The 18,917-nt window shown below is 41.1% G+C and overlaps 1 protein-coding gene across 3 annotated transcripts in view; it reads right to left on the bottom strand.

The window, feature by feature from the left end:
* Nucleotides 1-18,917, bottom strand: part of RPRD1B (regulation of nuclear pre-mRNA domain containing 1B) — an 84,206-nt gene that overhangs the window by 60,847 nt on the left and 4,442 nt on the right. For 2 of the 3 annotated variants that reach the window (XM_033963005.1, XM_033963002.1), the window contains exons 2-4: nt 14,998-15,127; nt 4,793-4,929; nt 698-763 (exon numbers count right to left, since the gene is read on the bottom strand). In XM_033963005.1, coding sequence (XP_033818896.1) covers nt 698-763; nt 4,793-4,929; nt 14,998-15,127 — 333 coding nt within the window. The remainder of the gene's footprint in view (nt 1-697; nt 764-4,792; nt 4,930-14,997; nt 15,128-18,917) is intronic. The other variant, XM_033963004.1, reaches the window with a different exon arrangement.

Below are 18,917 nucleotides of genomic sequence, written 5' to 3' on the forward strand. Positions count from 1 at the left end.
ATTATTATTATTTTTTTGTAAATAGGGAGCACGAAGTGCAAGGAGGAAACTACCAGATAGGGCCACAGAGGACAGGTAGGGAACTGGTACCACCAGCTGTACCCTGAAACAGACACTCAGCAAGCCTAATCCCCAGAGCTAAAAGAGGACATGTACTGGGCCGATCCTAGCCACAGAATACTTGCCTGCTGGAGATAAGAGAATACTGAAGAGCCAAGGAGAGTGCCATCCTATATAAATCAAAGGCAATTCAGTGCTCTCTTATCTCCTATTCTCTGCTAGAAGATGGATATAACCCAGTTGTCTGGATTCATCTGCTGCTGATGGCAGGGAAATGAAAATATTCAGAATCTGCATTGCTCTGAAATGTAATCCTACACTGCATCAGGACCTTCTCTGTCTATATACTTTACCATCAACTTGGTGTCTTGTAAGAATCACAGAGAAAAAGATGACAAAGCCACCACTTTTGGATTATGGGCACATGAGATGGTATGGAGGGCAGTGTTAGGAAAAAGGCTGAAAGAGCAATTAATAAAACAAAACAAAACAAAAAAGCAAAACAGAAATGGAAAGTTGGGACCAGGTGTTTAGAATATAAATGCCCATTAATTTCCACAGTGGAATAATCGCAGCTGGATGCATCAGTGTAGTATTTTTTGCTATCCTTTATAATCTTACCGAGTCATAAACCTACCAGCGGTGACAAAAGATTTTCCTTTGCTCCCCTCCCACATATTAGTCTTGATGAACGTCTTCTTCCCTTAAAAAAAGAAGTACTTGAAGCATCAGCCAAGCTAAGAGATCATCAGCTTCCAGTAAAGAATTTGACCAGGTTCCATTTTCTTAACACAGCTTATGTTCACTACATAAAAAAGTTTACTAAACTTCCTAACTGATAACAGAGCGCAACTATTTGCTATTACCAGCAATTTAACTGAACATAATTTATATTCTGTGATTATATACATGAGTGCTTCAAACCACAATAGCAAAGTAGAATTTGAGAAATAATACAGAGAGAAATTGCAGAAGTAAATAAATAAGAATTTACTGGGGGATCAATTTTTTAAAAAAAACCACACCTGACAACTATGTTTCAGCCTGCACTGGACTGCATCAGGGGTAAAACCTTACATAATGGTGTGTTAAAGGTGTTTCACCATTAAGTATTACAGAGCCTCCAGACTCCAGCATTTTCATCCAACAGGGACATATTAAAGAATACACCCACATAACAAGTAAACGGCAAAAAGAATGAACCCCAACATGTATTTAAAGATATTCCCTGGTACTGAGCATGTGTGGTAAGTGAAAAAGATAATGCACGCAGAGCACAGCTGATGGAAAAAAGAAAGGAGAGAAAAGAAAACCTTTAGAGAGAGGGTCCATGACTAGGCAACCAGATGTTGCTACCCACTTCTGTGGCCGGCTCATTCTGTTTCCTAACAGGAATAAACATTTCTACAGCTTTAAGCTAAGAACAGAAGTTATTAATTCTTACTAAGCTGTTATTGTTTAGGGAAGGGTGGTACAGTATATTAAATAACAAACCATAAACCATTTACAACAAAGGCAAAGCAATCATTCCTATAAGGTATTTTCAAATAATTCAACAAAATAAGCCAGTGACTGCTTCTATCTGGTCTTTGCCCTCCTCCACTCAAATTAGTTTATCAATAGATTGATTTTAGAGACTGAACTCCAAAAGGTCTCTAGAATCTCCATTTTCTCTACTAACTTAATAAATAAAGGTCTGGGGTACTGATGTGTCATCTACTTAGAAACAGGGGATGCTCCACGGGATTGGAAAAAGGCTCACGCGGTCCCTTCTTCACAAAAGTAGGAACAGAGAAGAAGTGGGAAACTACAGGCTCGTAAGTCTAACCTCAGTAGTAGAAAAGATAATGGAGATGCTGCTGACAGAAAGGATAGTGAACTTTCCACAATTCAATGGGATGCAAGATCCAAGACAACATGGCTTTACCGAAGGTAAAATCATATCAATCAAATCTGATTGATTTCTTTGACTGGGTGACAAAAAACCAGATCGAGGGCCTGGTCTACTTAAATTTAAGCAAAGCTTTTGATAGTGTTCCTGATAGGAGGCTCAAAGCGGTTAACTGAATCCGAAACTAGTTGACTGACAGGTGATAGAGAGCAGCAGTAAATGAAAAGTTGCTCAGAAGAGAAGTACCTCAGGAATCCATCCTGGGACCGATTCTGTTCATCATAGCATACTTTTTTGCAGATGATAGGAAGATTGGTAAGAGTGGATAATCCAGAGGGAGTGGAAGCTGGAGAAATGGTTGGCGTTAAGCTTTAATGTGAAGAGAAAGGGGGAATGGGACTTGATATACTGCCTTTCTGAGGTTACAATCAAAGTGGTTTACATATTATACACAGGTACTTGCTCAGAGTCATAAAGGGCTGCAGCGGGAATCAAACCCAGTTACCCAAGTTCTCGGGCTTCTCCTCCACTCAAGAATTGTAGGGTGATAATATTCGGGGGTGGAAAAATCAAAACGTTGCTGTATGTGATAGGAAATGAAAGGCTGATATGCATAGACCAGCAGAAAAGCAGAAAACAATGTCCTTGTAGTGTACAAGTAATTAGAGAGACTTAATTTTACTACTCTGTTCAGTTTTGGAGGCTGTATCTTGACAAGGATGTAAAAATATTTGAAGTCTTTCAGAGGGAAGCAATCAAAATGGTATGGATTCTGTGCCAGAAAGTGTAAGAGAAGAGACTTGAAGCTTTAAATATGCTTGCTCTCGAGCAGTGGTTCCCAACCCTGTCCTAGAGGACCACCAGCCAGTCGGGTTTTCAGGAGAGATCTGCATTTAATGGAGGTGCCGAGCATGCAAGTCTGCTCCATGCATATTCATGAGGGCTATCCTGAAAACCTGATTGGCTGGTGGTCCTCCAGGACTGGGTTGGGAACCACTGCTCTAGAGGAGAGGAATGACAACGGAGATATGTTACAGATTTGCAGGGGTTGAAAACAGTAACAGAAGTCAAAAAGATATGGAATAAACACAGAGGTTCCCTTATAGCATAAAGATGGAATAAAAGTATACAGCATTTCCACTCACAGTAAAACTATAATAACTTTCACACTTTAAAGGAAAAAAAAAAAAGCGGGGAAGGGGTATACCAGGAGTGGGCAACAGGGGCAGGAATCCAGTCGGGTTTTTAGGATTTCCCTAATGAATATGCATGAGATCCATTTGCATACAATGGACGCAGTGCATGCAAATAGATCTCATGCATATTCATTGGAGAAATCCTAAAAACCTGACTGGATTCCGGACCTCATTGCCCACCCCTGGTATAGAGTGCCCCAGGCATCAGTTCAATCCTAAAGACAAAGGGCTACTTTTACTAATCACAATTAGAAGTTTCTACCGCGAGCCAGCGAAATAAATGCTCCGACTCATGGCAAATTCTACGAGCAATGGAGCATTTACCTCAGCAGCCCATGGTAGAAACCTCTATCGTGGTTTAGTAAAAGCCAGCGAATTTGTGTGAGTGTGTGGAGGGGTAACCCACATATTTCTTCACTTATATGGCAAGACATAATACATTCTGGATCTAACATATCATGCAAGTTTTCCCACATACAGCTATGTCACACACTCTGTTCCCTCTAAAGGTGAGTAGTTCTCCACCTATAGTCATGCTAGTAGAAGGCACTGTTTTTACTCTCACATTTTCAATAGTGAGAGATGGGGAAAGGTCTGCAGGATTCCATGGAACCCGCCTGTCCCTAGTCATGGAAGACACAATATTGCACCAATATAGATAGAGGACTCCCACTCAGCTTAGAAGAAACAGTGGTCACCATACAGAGAGAGTCAAATCTTTATAGCTAGAGCAGTGATTCTCAACCTGTTTCTTGACCACAGGTTTTTTGGAGATCAACAAAGAATATGCATGAAGATCTGCATACAATGAAGCAATGTATGCAGATTTATCTCATGCATATTCATTGTGGATTGCCTGAAAATCCGACTGGCTTGAAAACCCTTGGGCTATAGATACACAAGGGTTGACATGTCCACGACTACGAACTCAGCAAACGGAATGGAACTGACCTTTGTTTTTAACAGGATAATGACAACATATTTCCACAAGCCATATACGACATAGCTAAAGGATACTTAAAGTGATTTAAGGCTTGAATATTAAAGCACTCATCTAGTGAAATAAGTTTCACCAAGTTGTTAACTTGGGCAAACAGGATTTTCCTGCCATGTTGGTTCATTTTACAGGCCAGTATAAGTTTGAGATTGCTGAATGGAGCAGCTAAAATTAAAGCTGATGAGGAAAATGAAAGCATGGTTATACAGAACAGCTTATTTTCCTCAATAGTATCCAATATCAGGTTACATGGTTGCTTTCACTTATTCATGCCAGGCCTTTGACCAAGCTTTTCTGTAACCCTAATAGATATGCTGCCAGTGAGCATGGATGATGTGATGGACTACTGCACCAATCCTCCTACCTTGGTTTCAAGCCTGGTTCTAACCCAAGCAAAAGGTATTTGTGGCCTTGACCTGCCCTGGAAATGACAATCTTCGCAACTAAACCTCCTAAGTACACTTAGCAGTCTCTTCTCAGACATCTAGACTGAGATGCGCTGGCAGATGTGCATGGATCAGAAACTTACACAACATATACCTCAATGACAACATCAAAGGTGCATGGTGTGTGTGCACAAGACAGATATTAGTATAAGCATGCCATAGCATCAGAGTCCAAATAGCAAGTTCAGTGAGATTCTGCTACCTTTTGGCTGAGGGGGACTGTCAGAATCCTCAATGGCCAGTTTCAGCTGCTGTATGAACTCACTGCTATAGACACTCCTTTCCTGCCAGATGTTAAGTAATCGTTCCAAAGGTTTCTTGCATCCTTCATCCGCCTCTCTGTCCAAATAAGAAAAACAGCAATGACAAAGTGGCAAACAAGAGCATGCACAGTTTGCTCTTATTACTCTATAATTACTGAAAATAAAGGATGCAATAACTACATTATCAAAATGTAGTAAAAAGCAGAGGATGGAAAAATCCTGGGTGTCTGGGCATCTAAAGCCTTCCCCCCAGGCCGCTAAATTAAACCCGTGCAACCAGGAAGACAGTCCTGAAAGCAATGTCACAGAAAAGAGGAGAGACTGGCAAAAAAGAGGAAGAACTAAAAGAAAGAGACTGGTAAAAAGGAGAAGCAAAGATAAAGGAAAACTTTCTCTGGCATATAAAAATTTTGACTGCCACACAGGTTTAATAATCCTGGTAAAAAAAACAAAAATAGACTTGGATTAACATTATTGCACAATAAGTGCATCAATATGATTTTTTCTTGAAAAACATACTTCCTTAGCATAGTTACTAGACCAGGTTATGTTGGATCAGTGGATAGAAAATAAGGAAAATAATTGTGTGATTCACCCCTCAAAGGAATCATGCAGCCTTAAAATGCTTAGGATTCTCTGTCTCCCGCAGAAGGGATAGATGGGCCATGCAACTTATCGATTGTTCCTGAGTAGTTGAACTGCTGTGTCTATAGAGCAGAGGAAATCCTCATTTGAAGACTATATTCCATTTAAATAAATTAGGTAGAGGTGAAAGTGGACTTGAAGCTGTTTTGTTACTGATGCTTGTGGGTCAGCTGAAGAGATTATACCAGTTTGAGTAGAGGCCGACTTTAATTAATTTTCCGCTCTAAAGTTTATGCATTTGGATAAACAGTTTTTAAAAGAGAGCCGATAAGAGTCATCTGAGTTCCCTCCCTCCCCCACCCCCTCTTCCTCTCATGGTTAAAAATTATCTCCACAATAATCCTAAACCAGGTGAGAAATATTGTATTTCACATTGTATTTGGGAAAATCTTTTTTGCTGTGTTCTTATCCTGAGGGAGCTCAGGTTCCAAGCCTCAAATTGATGCTGCAGTGCAGAAAGGCACTCGGGGTCAACTTTGCTAAAGCCTGAGCTGCTTATGCTTGTATAAGCAAACTGCAGACTTAACTACAGTTGAGCTAGCAGGAGTTTTCTCCTTCAAGAGCAGTAAATTCCTGTTACCTAGTCCCGGGGAGGAGGGGGGATGCTGGTATTTTGGTATGAATGCTGGCATAGAGATTACTGGTTTCTGAGCCACTGAGGCCACAACAAGCTGGATTTCTGCCAAAGCCCATATGGCTGAGGAATCCTCCAGATGTTTAACAGAGATCCCAATGGGTTGATTAGCTCATGAGTGGTATTGTTTGTATTTCTGGTGGTCTCAAAGTATGTGCCAATTGCCTGTGTGGCCAAGATCCATGTGGGTACAGACTTTCACACAAGTGCTTTTTCTTAGTACATAGCCTGCTTTTTCCACTCGCAGTTCACTAGCTGGTGTGTGGGAAGAACAGCCATATACCTTTAAGCAGCCTCTTGAGTCTGAGTCTTAGTTTAAGTTTTGTCTGTAGGTTCTTAAGCCTTCAGGTTTCTCCTCCAGGATCTTCCTTACAAGCTATTGAAAGCTCTGCCTTCCTAATTATAAATTCCTCAGAGCAGAAATGTTTCCATAATAATTAGTTGGCCTTTTCCACAATGAGTTTATTACATGGAGATGTGTTTTAGGATGGTAGCCATGATTTCCTTAATCGCAGGGAATCCCTACAGGGAAAGCAGGGTTTGAGATTGAATGTGGAGAAGACGGAGGTAAGTTTGTAGGGAGAACTGACCAGGATAGGTGGCCAAAGAAATTAAAAGTGATGGATGAATTACTGCAAATTAGAGAGTCAATGACAATTCTAGGAGTAAGACTTGAGGCCTTAAAATGAACTAAGACAGTACAAGCATGTTTCGCACAGATACACTTATTGTATCGAGTGAAACCAATGCTGTCGTCTTTTGACTTTCATACTGTTGTGCAGGTGATGGCTCTGTCGAGGCTTGACTACTGCAATGTCCTGTACCTTGGAATAACCAAAACCAGGTGCAGGCATTGCAAGTGGTATAAAATGCAGCAGCCAGACTGATAACGGCAACGTCGAGATATGAACATATTACACCTATCTTTGACAGTTACACTACCTGCCAGTTGCATTTCGAATTCAGTATGAAGCAGATGACTTATCATCAATTCTTATATGGTACAATCCCTGAATTCTTTAAGAACAAGATGACTAATTACCAACCAAAAAGATCACTGTGCTCTGAAAATTCTGCCTTGCTGAAAGCGAATGTTAATCCAAAATACGTGGAAACCAACGTACTGACCTTTTGTTGTGCAGGGGTAAGATTGTGGAACTCCCTCGTTGGGCAAATACAGAAATATAGTGATAGGAGCGCATTTAGTAAACGTGTTTCTTTAAGTAGTGATTTTCCGAAGGATTTGATTATTTGTGTTATCTGTCTTATTTGTTGTAAAATTTTATGTATGTAATATTTTTGTAAACCGTTTTGGCTTAAAACGGTATAGAAATTGAAAATTTTTTTAAAATAAATAAATAAATGGAGTTCTTTCTTAATGATTGTGAACTATACATTGTAAACTGATGGATCTTTTTTAGGCTGTTATGCGGTATATAAAGTTTTTATATAAAGTATATAAACAAACAAAGATAAATCCAAGGAGTTTTTGAAGCTGTCACAATACAAATTCAGTTTACAATAATTATGTAAAAGGTTACTTTAATAAATATCTTTTTTTATATAAAACTTTAATAGAGCCACAACAATAAATACACCCAGCATCTATAAAGACAATGCAAAAATGTATTACCATTAAGAACAGACATATGCTTTGGCATATTGCTTACATCAAGCAAGCATAAAAAGTTAACAACGGCAATGCTAGAGAAGGAAAAGGAAATAAAAAAAAGGAGAAGTCATCTGACTAGCTTGACACTGTTCATCCATACCGATTCAATAATTTTTGGTATTAGTGGAATATAAATGCTGTTGTAATTGTAATGATACAAAACCAAAGCAATTTGAAATTAAAAAAAAAAAAAAGGTTTACTGTACCTCACAGCTCCACTCACACCTAGACCGATTTTATATTGTGGATGAAAAAGCAAGCAACCATAGCACATGTGAAGCTCATCCTTATGACTACAAGTAAGGTCCAAAGGACAAGGATAATCAGATGGGCACTAATTGCTATGGCCAGATATTCTATAAAGAGATTAGGTTCTTACCTTGCTAATATCTTTTTTAGTGTCGTACGAAGCAAGACTAAACAATTTGCAGCTCTACACTCTCGAGGGACGCAGGGAGAGGGGAGACATGATTGAGACGTTTAAATACGTCACTGGACGTATAGAAGTGGAAGATAACATTTTCCTTCTCAGAGGCCCCTCAACCACAAGGGGGCACCCGCTCAAACTCAAGGGCGGGAAATTTCACGGCGACACCAGGAAGTATTTCTTCACGGAGCGAGTGATTGATCAATGGAACAAGCTTCCAGTACAGGTAATCGAGGCCAGCAGCGTGCCAGATTTTAAGAATAAATGGGACGCCCATGTGGGATCACTACGTGGGTCAGGGCAAAACATTGGCTAATCTTAAGGGGAGGGTCTATAGAGTGGGCAGACTTGATGGGCCTTAGCCCTTTTCTGCCGTCATCTTTCTATGTTTCTATGTTTCTATTCTATTTATTATTTTATTCATTCAATTTTCTATATCGTTCTCCCAGGGGAGCTCAGAACAGTTTACGTGAATTTATTCAGGTACTTGAGCATTTTCTCCCCATCTGTCCCGGTAGGCTCACAATCTATCCAATGCACCTGAGGCAATGGGGGATCATAAGGAGCAGCGTAGGATTGAACCCACAACCTCAAGGTGCTGAGGCTGTAGCTTTTAGCCACTGCACTACACTCTCCTCATTCTGGACGGATGGTTAATATCCCCCTGCTTGCAAGCCATGCATAAGGAATCCATTCCAGCTTCTGAATCCCTCCTCCTTCATTAGAGGTCTCTGCCGGCCCCTTCAGTTTGTACTAAAGCAGGTGATAGCCCTATACTGAAACACAAGCAAAGGAGGGGTATGGGGAAACTCCCAGAACTACAACTCTGTTCTGCTCTAAAATTATAACAAACATGTTAAATGTTGCCATTGAACAGATGGAACATCAAAACAATTATGCTCTCTATGACATCATCAGAGTCATGAGCAAAGTTTTGGCTTTTTCGATCTCAGCCCGCAGAATACTCTAGATCTAGAAGATCTAGCAATGGGCGGGAGATTCCACCTCCAAGGTTACCCTCGGCAGCCTTCCTTTCAAAGGACAAATGTTGTTTGGAAAGGGACTAGACAATCTTATGACCAGCATGGCAGATCATTGGCTGAAATCTCTACTTGATAGCAGGCAGCGAGCCTCTAGAGGCTCCGGGAGGTCTAATTTTCGTGGCTCCAGATGCTTTCGGCAGTACTCAGTTGAAGCCTCCTCTCTCAGATCCTTCCAGGGATCCAGATATTCTCAGGTCCCAGGTGGAGTCAAGCTCCAATTCCTGTTCTGCTACAACTTCCAAAAAAGCACAATGATGCCAGGTCCAGAGTAGCTCCCTGAGGATAAGGGGACAGATCTCAGAGTATGTGGAGGCCTAGGCGCAGATCTCGTCAGACCATTGGGTGCTGGAGATCATTCAGAGCAGTTACCAGCTCAAATCTGCACAGCCCTTAATGGACTGGTTTGTGGACTCCTCGGTGGGGCGACCATAGAAAGCAGGCAAGGTGGCCGCTACAGTTCAGAGGCTGTGATAGCATTTTGACACCAAAATGTCTCAAAAAAATTTAAAAAACAGGAAAAAAGGGTTGGGAAATCTAAGAGGAGGAGGCAGAAACCTGAAAAAAGGGTTTAAAATACCCCAATTTTCTTCATAGGCTGTAACAACCTTACTCACTGTGTCTTGTGCTGGATGTGTGCTATAGCCTGCCTCAGCTCCTAAAGTAGCTAGATCTGGGAGAAGATCTCATTGCCTGAAATGGACCACTCTTCAAACACTGAATCTTCAGGCTGCCAGTTGGACCGGAGTTTTACTAAGCCTCTAACTCCTGCGGACTCCCCGCACTCGAAAGGGAGGAAGCAAAACACAGCTGGCACTCTGTAGAACCCCACTGATTCCCTTATGGATGCCTGACAGCCTGCATTCAAGCCTGAATAACCCCAGTAGGCAAACAATGCTACAAGGGGAACAGACCCCCCAAGCTCCAGAAAAGTTTCTGCAGGCTGGCCAACAGGTACCACAGAGCGACTAGCCTGTCAGCTACAGACTTCAGTCTGCTTCTCATCCATGCAGGCAAAGCTGGATCATCGACTAGGGAAGTGCTGAGCACAAAAATCCATCAAAAAAGCACCCCCCCCCCCCAAAAAAAAAAAAAAGAAATCTATCTATCTACAGAGCCGATCAGAAAGACTCCTTCTGGCTTGCATGCACAAGGAAAAACCGAAGGGCCCAGTAGAACCCTCTAGAGAAGGAGGGGGGATTTAAAAACTGAAGTAGATTCCTTCTGCACAGCTCGTGAGCATGGAGATATTACCCATCTGCCCAGAATGACACATCTATTGTATTCAGGGGAAAACTTTACTATATCTGGCACCTTGTGTTACTTTGTCATAGCTAAGGTATATGAGTGAAGCTGTTTGGGCCGCTCACTGCTAGAAAAGAAGTGGATGCAGTGGGTTTAAGAGGTACACCAGTAGAACTCTATCAAGAGCCAAAACTGTGTTAAAGTAAATGTTTCAAGTGCATTTTAGACAGACTCGTATGCAGGATGCACAAACAAAGGAAAACCAGACACTGCAAGGGCACTGGCAGAGTTTTATATACTAGAGATGAATAAATGAAGGAAAACATTCAATCTAAATAAAGTGCTAAACTTGTTAATAAAACTGTCAAAGCAGAAGAGATAAACAGAAATGGAGTTATCAACCACATGTGACAACTGAGTCCATCTAATAAAAACTTCACACACACAGATTTGACTTATTAATATACATTATTCAAAGATTTTTTTAACGAGTTCCATTGGATTTCAGGCTGTTCAATGTTGGAAACCCCTATCTAGGCATCTCAGATGTTTACATTCCTATTTTTTCCTTTTGACACACTCAAAAACTATTTTGAAAATTATGTCAAATTAATTAATCACTGTAAAATTATTTGTACTTCCCAATCAACTTTGCACCTCACTGGATTCAGTGCAATATAAATCCCAGATTCCATTAGATTAACAGCCTGGGGAGATGAATCCTGTAGAATAGAAACAAACTGAACTACTAGAAGCCAAATACCCCCTAATGTCTAAACATTTCACAATTCAGCTCACTAGCATTCTTATTGTCAAATCATCCAGTTTGTACTATACAGCAAGTTAAAAGGGAATGCATTTGAAGAACAGGAAGAAAGCATTGAGATCAGAAATGAGACATGGAGGCTGTCATGTGCTCAATTCTGGAGGTATTTCATGAAAAGTTCTACAGAACATGGATCCCTTTGTAAAACACATACATGTGCCCTCCTGCATATCCTTGTATTTGCCAATAAACCTTTGCAACTCCCACAAATAAAAGGCACTACTTATATATACTATATATATACGTGCCACCAATTAAGTACTGAGGCCAAACCAAGGGTGTTATTTTTTTTAAATCTGTACTTGCCTCAAGAGATAGGACAAAACTAGAGACAGGAGTTCCCCCCCAACATAGTCCATCTAGTCCAGTGGTCTCAAACTCAAACCCTTTGCAGGGCCACATTTTGGATTTGTAGGTACTTGGAGGGCCTCAGAAAAAAATAGTTAATGTCTTATTAAAGAAATGACAACTTTGCATGAGGTAAAACTCTTTATAGTTTATAAATCTTTCCTTTTGGCTAAGTCTTAATAATAATATTGTAATTTATAGCTAAAGAGACATATGATCAAGAAACTGTTTTATTTTATTTTTGTGATTATGATAAATATACCAAGGGCCTCAAAATAGTACCTGGCGGGCCGCATGTGGCCCCCGGGCCGCGAGTTTGAGACCACTGATCTACATGTACTCCCTTAGTAAAATAGAGAATACCATTGGGTAAAATTTTGGTGCACACAAGCCACACATCCAAGTGAATGGAATGGATCTTCATGTATAAACAGTGGCTTTCTGAAATCAACATTTACACAACGAATCTTTGTTCTGAAAATTCCTTAAACAAATTCAAAACACTCCTTAAGACATTCCTCTTTAAAGATGCTTATCAAAATTCCAATTAAGTTCATAAATAAAAATGGGACAACAAAAGGAAGTGAAATGTCATTTTTTCCTCTCATTTTATCCTCCCCTCTTCTCCTCATTTTATTTTTATTTATACAATGTAATTTAAAAACTTGCCCTTCCCTCTTCTCCCCTATGTCTCATACCTTTTGTAATTAAGTCTTTGTATCGATCTTACTCCCTCATTTTTATTTTTTGTTTTAAAATATATAATTTTCTTTTCTTTGTATAATTTGTATTTCTTACTATTGTAAACCGACCAGATACTTGTGATGGTCGGTATATCAAAATATTAATAAACTTGAAACTACACATGTAATCATATATAATAAAACGCTAAGTGCGCATGCGCACTCGCGCCTTCCCTGATCTGTCGCGGCGGCACGAGTGCACATAGAAACATAGAAGATGACGGCAGAAAAGGGCTACAGCCCATCAAGTCTGCCCACTCTGCTTACCCACCCCCTGTCTATGCCCTAATGACCCAATTTCCTTATCTTGACCCTCGTAGGGATCCCACATGGGTATCCCATTTATTCTTAAAGTCTGGCACGCTGTCTGCCTCGATCACCTGCACTGGAAGCTTGTTCCAATGATCAACCACTCTCTCTGTGAAGAAATACTTTCTGGTGTCGCCATGAATTTTTCCGCCCCCGAGTTTGAGCGGGTGCCCTCTTGTGGCTTCCACTTCGACACGTCCCGTGAGGTACTTAAATGTTTCGATCATGTCTCCCCTCTTCCTACGTTCCTCAAGAGTGTAGAGCTGCAATTTGTTCAGTCTCTCTTCGTACGAGAGACCCTTGAGCCCCGAGATCATCTTGGTGGCCGTCCGTTGAACCAATTCAATTCTGCGCACATCTTTACTGTAATGTGGCCTCCAGAATTGCACACAGTACTCCAGATGAGGTCTCACCATGGCCCTGTACAACGGCATTATGACTTCAGGCTTTCGGCTGACGAAACTTCTATTGATACAACCCAATATCTGCCTTGCCTTAGATGAAGCCTTCTCCACTTGATTGGCAGTTTTCATGTCTGCACTGATGATTACTCCTAAATCTCGTTCTGCTGAAGTCCTAGTTAAAGTTTCTCCGTTCAAGAAGTACGTCCTGCATGGATTTCCGCTTCCGAGGTGCATGACCTTACATTTCTTAGCATTGAAGCCTAGTTGCCAGGTTGAGGACCAACTTTCCAATGTAAGTAGGTCCTGCGCCATATAATTCTGTAAACTGCATTCACTTACTATATTACATAGTTTGGCGTCATCGGCGAATAGTGTTATTTTACCTTGAAGCCCTTGAGTCAGATCCCCTATGAATATGTTGAAAAGGAGTGGACCCAGGACCGAGCCCTGCGGCACTCCACTGGTCACCTCCGATGTTTTAGAGAGGGTACCATTAACCACCACCCTCTGAAGTCTGCCACTCAGCCAATCATTGACCCATGCAGTTAGTGTCTCTCCTAACCCCATCGATTCCATCTTGCTTAGCAGCCTGCGGTGTGGGACACTGTCAAAAGCTTTCCTGAAGTCCAGGTACACGACGTCCAAAGACTCTCCCAAGTCCAACTTTCTTGTTACCCAGTCAAAGAAGCTGATGAGATTGGATTGGCAGGACCTACCCTTGGTGAATCCATGCTGACTGGGATCCCGAAGATTCCCTTCATTCAAGATCGTGTCCAATTTGCTTTTAATTAGTGTTTCCATGAGTTTGCACACTATTGATGTGAGACTCACCGGTCTATAATTCGCAGCCTCTGCCCTGCAACCCTTTTTATGCAGAGGAACGACATTAGCTAATTTCCAGTCCAGGGGAACTTTCCCCTTACTTAGGGAGCGATTGAATAGCTCAGCCAACGGTTTCGCCAGGACATCGCTCAATTCTCTGAGCATTCTTGGGTGCAAATTGTCTGGTCCCAGACATGCGCGCCAGACAAGCTTCCCTGCTCTCCACCTCACAATACGGCCCTACCGGCCGAAGTGTCTTTAGACACTGCTGCAGCAAGGCAGTGCGGAGCAGCGGCTGCCGGGAGGAGGCCGCGGCAGCTAGCACCCCCTGCCCTCTTCGTCGCAGCTCAGGAGAGACGTGGCAGTGCAAGGCCTGGACGTCACCGCCGCGCAATGCGACGCCTGCGCGCTGCAGTAGGGACTCTAGAGGAAGTGGCTAGAAGTGCAGACACCAGCTCCCCGCGACACAGCAGAGGCCCCGCACCAGAGTGAACTTACGCTGCCACCCAGAACTCCCCCACCTCTGCTGACCCTTGCCCCTGCCTGTCCCACAGGGCACCCCTGGCAATCCTGGCCCACAATAGTCGGCCCAGACCCAAGGCAGAGGAGACACTGGAACACCAACAATGCAGCAGGTACTCTAATGATGCTGGATGGGGTGGAAAAAGATGGAAATAGGAAAGATAAAAGGGGAAATGGGAATATTGGTAGGTAAAAAGAAGGGAGAAGGGCTACTGATGGACAGGGGGAGCAGGGAAGGGGTACTGCTGGACAGGGGGAGGTAAAAGGAAGAGAAAAGGGCTACTGCTGGACAGGAGGGAGAGACAGAAAGAAAAGACAGAATGAAAGGGGGGCTGGGAGAAAGAAAAAAAGACACACATACAGAAAGAGAGAAAGAAATGCCTAAGTCTACACATCTATTCTAGCACCCATTAATGTAACAGGCTAAAAAACTAGTATTTCTATAATAATCTCTAAAACATACCAGCTGTAACAGAAGGGGAATCAGTGTAAAAGACAGGCACTTACCTGGAAACATGGGAGAAAGCATCCACTAGCACAGTCTCAAATTCTTTGGTGAATTCAGGGCCTTTCCTCTTACTGTTCTGGATGACATCATTAGCTAAATACAGGAAAGTCAGCTTCCGGTTTGACTTTGCTAAGAAAGATTACAAAACACATTCAGACTGTTACTCTAACTGCGTGAGAAAAAAATAAATCTAGCAACCTGCTTAACCACAGGCAACTAAACTTGCTAAGTAGAGCCCATCCAAACCTAGGAGCTCTGTTTTCTGCTGAAATTGGCAGCTCGTTTTTGGTAGAAACCAAAACCTCCCCCCTACACTGACTAAAAAAAAGCCTCCCCTCCTGAGCCAAAGGGCCACCCTCCAAGGAGCTCCCCTCTTCCCAGCCATGCTGGGACCTTACCGCAGCGGTCTCAGCAGCCACTGCAATGGAGCAGCAAGAGGCAGAAATGAGTGGGGTTTATTCCTGCCCCCGAAGATGCCACTAGATCACCAGGCCTTCCTAAGGTAGGCGTAGGAAAGGGGGAACGGAGCGAGTGCACAGGCATTTTCAACTGAAACCAGAACATGGATTTCAGTCCAGTTTCAGTGCCAAATACAAAACCAGAATTAATTAGGCCTCTGATATTGCCAAGTATACAATACTTTTTTCCACATTTGGCTTTATAATTTAAAAGCAGCAAAAGCCGTACATCTTCTCTTTGACTAAGAATTCTGTTCAACAGGATTTCACTTTGAAATATATACATTCACCAAGATACAATCAGTAAGATAATGAGCATATTACATTACTTCTCCATTAACACAACTAAAGTGACTGGTTAGGTCAGCTTCTTCGTCCCACCTGCCCTGTTCTTCCGCTTGATAAAGAGTGTTATCGAAACACGGCTCGTGTTGAGGGAGTTGGAACCGATATGGAATACCTCAACATTCTACGTTTTCTATTTGATGGTTTTATCCTCGATGGTTTTGAACATGATTTGGCCACATGATTGCTGCACTTGCACTTTATTTTGATGACACATCTAGGGATTTGATTGCACATGGACTCATGGATTACGGATTATGAACATTGACTTTCCTCGGATCGTTAAGGATCTCCATTGGCCTCTTGATGTCTCCTTGGACTTGATTTTGAAGCCTGAATGAATTAAAGATAAGTGAGCTATTTCATAAATGCATTGTTCACCGTTTATGTTCACTATTGTCCGTTTTGGAGATATGCAAATGTGATAAAGATTTATATTCCTTCCTCTGAGTTCTGGAATATATTTTAATGTTTATGTTATTATATTATTGAATTATTATTATATTATTGAATTATTAAAGTATTACATGATTGGATCATTTAAATGAATTTACATTGCAATTTTTGGAACTCTTGATTTTTATATTTGACTCTATATGTGAATCTACATTATTTATATATCTTTTCTCTCAGGGTTGTTTTGTTTGTTTTAATTAAATTTTAACCAATTAATCAGCTGTACACTGTATTATCTTTCTGTCCATCAAAATTTAGCTTTATAAGTATACATAAGAACATAAGAACTGCCATCTCCGGATCAGATCCATGGTCCATCTAGTCCGGCGATCCGCACACGCGGAGGCCCTATCAGGTATACCTGATATGGGTGACTAAAACTACATCAGGTATACCTGATAGGGCCTCCGCGTGTGCGGATCGCCGGACTAGATGGACCATGGGTCTGATCCGGAGATGGCAGTTCTTATGTTCTTAAGTATACTTATAAAGCTAAATTTTGATGGACAGAAAGATAATACAGTGTACAGCTGATTAATTGGTTAAAATTTAATTAAAACAAACAAAACAGTGACAAAGGCTTCCCATCAAAAAGTTCATAGCTCCCACTGAATTGTGCTGAATGTTCAAAAGGCAATGGATGAACACCCATGCTCTGAACTAAACAGTGTCAGGAAATCAACAGACTCGCTGTTCCCAAAATTAGATGAAGCTGCATGAGGCCTTTGTTTAAAAAAAAAAAAAAAAAAGATTTCTATTTATAAACACAAGTGAAGAAATTGATTCACTTGATCGTTTAAAAACTAGAGGTCACAGTCATCTTTTAGACAGGCTAACAGATCTTGCATCATGTCATTATGCTTTGATTACTGGGTCTATGGGGAAAAAGCTTAGTTAATCAAAACAGACCCTACACACATAAAATTGTGCTGCTTCCCCTGGACAAGAAAATTGCTTAACTACATCAATATTTACTATTGTACAGGCAGTCTCCGGGTTAAGAACGAGTTATGTTTTTAAAGCTGTTCTTAAGTCGGATTTGTATGTAACTCAGAACTTGTAGATTTTAAGATTCTTGCTGCTTACCTCTGCTCCCAGCTGACAAAAGGGCCAACTGTCCCTACCAGTGTTCCCTTTAAGGTACGGCATGCACAACCACACACTGTTCTTAATGTGACCACACACTTCTTAATGTGGCCACGCATCATTTCTGAATCTGCTACAGGAGAAGTGTAGGAGTCTATGCCACTGGAAATACTGCTCAGTGAAATCAAATGAAGTCACAACCACGGTCTTAAGTACGAGTCGCACTTAAGTTGGGTATCTGTAACTCAGGGACTGCCTGTACATCTACCGCAAGACCTGGCATGGAGCCCCTGAACAGGGAAAGTTGTGATGAAGAGTGTACATGTGGAATGGTATGGGAACCTATGGCAAATATCACTTTAGTTAAACATTCTGAGCCAAGTGATCTGTGAAGCTAAGCCTTAAAAAAATATTTTTTAACATAAGATTTCAATTCTATAAGATCCTCTTTCATTTGTTCTACTCTTCTGCCACTGAAAGCATCATCTAAAAATAATTCCTCAGTAAGCTCTGTAAGACAATTTGCATTACTGTGCTTTTCTGAAAATTTTTTACAGCACTTACTATTTCTTAATCATGTATCCTGAACTCTTTGAGGTAACCCTTCACTTACAAAAAAAAAAAGAAGGCAAATACCATAAGTTTATAAACCTTAATAAGGGCTCCTGGTACCAACAAGCCAAAAACTCAGACAGTTTGCAACGTAGAAAGTTTAGTGTGGGTTTTAACATTATTTCAAAGATACCTCTTGGCTAGGATTTTTTTTAAAAGTATATAGCCAGCTTAAACCTAAGCAGATTCCGAAACTATATACAAACTTAATAACAAAAAATAAAATAAAATTCATTAACATTGAGCCTAGCAGTGCTACATATAAATACAGATATAAATAAATATAGATATATAAAGACAATATTATTTGGGGAATTCTGGAAACTTCAAATTCTGTGCAAAGTTTCTGCACATTTCAATTATAATTGTTTTGTGCAGAATTCATAAAAAGCCCAACTCTTCCTCTCTGTACACATCCCTCATCAAACGTCCTCCTTTCTCAGACTTCAATCTCCCTATACGATTTACACTCTCCTCCCTACAGCTTTCTCTTGTCTCTCTCAAGGACAGACGCTTTCTGTCTCCTAGTTATTTCTCCCACAGCTTTCTCTCTCTCTCTATTCTGGATCTGGTGATAGCACTATGAGAAGCACTACCGTTTGGGGAGCAGCAGGAGACATAGGCCACGTTCGTTTCATCAGGCCCTAGCTGTCTATCGATTCACCATCCTCTTCTTGTTTCTCACTGCCCAGAAATAGTGAAAAATCCAGTGCAGAGCTAGTCAAAGGAACTCAACAATGGCCAAAGGACCAGGCACTTTAGCCTTCAAAAAACAAACCAGTCTGGCCTCACATCGGACATCAGTTCTAACTGAGAGAACAGGAGCATGAGAAATGAGAGGTAAACTCAACAAGCATTAGTATCATATCTGTTATTTTGAATGTTCTGATGAGGACATATTAGTTGTGTTATAAGAGTTATGCCAACATTGTATTATATCTCTCATTTGAATTTCAGTGCTG

The sequence above is a fragment of the Geotrypetes seraphini genome, chromosome 11 (genome assembly GCF_902459505.1).
Source record: "Geotrypetes seraphini chromosome 11, aGeoSer1.1, whole genome shotgun sequence".
Lineage (NCBI taxonomy): Eukaryota > Metazoa > Chordata > Amphibia > Gymnophiona > Dermophiidae > Geotrypetes > Geotrypetes seraphini.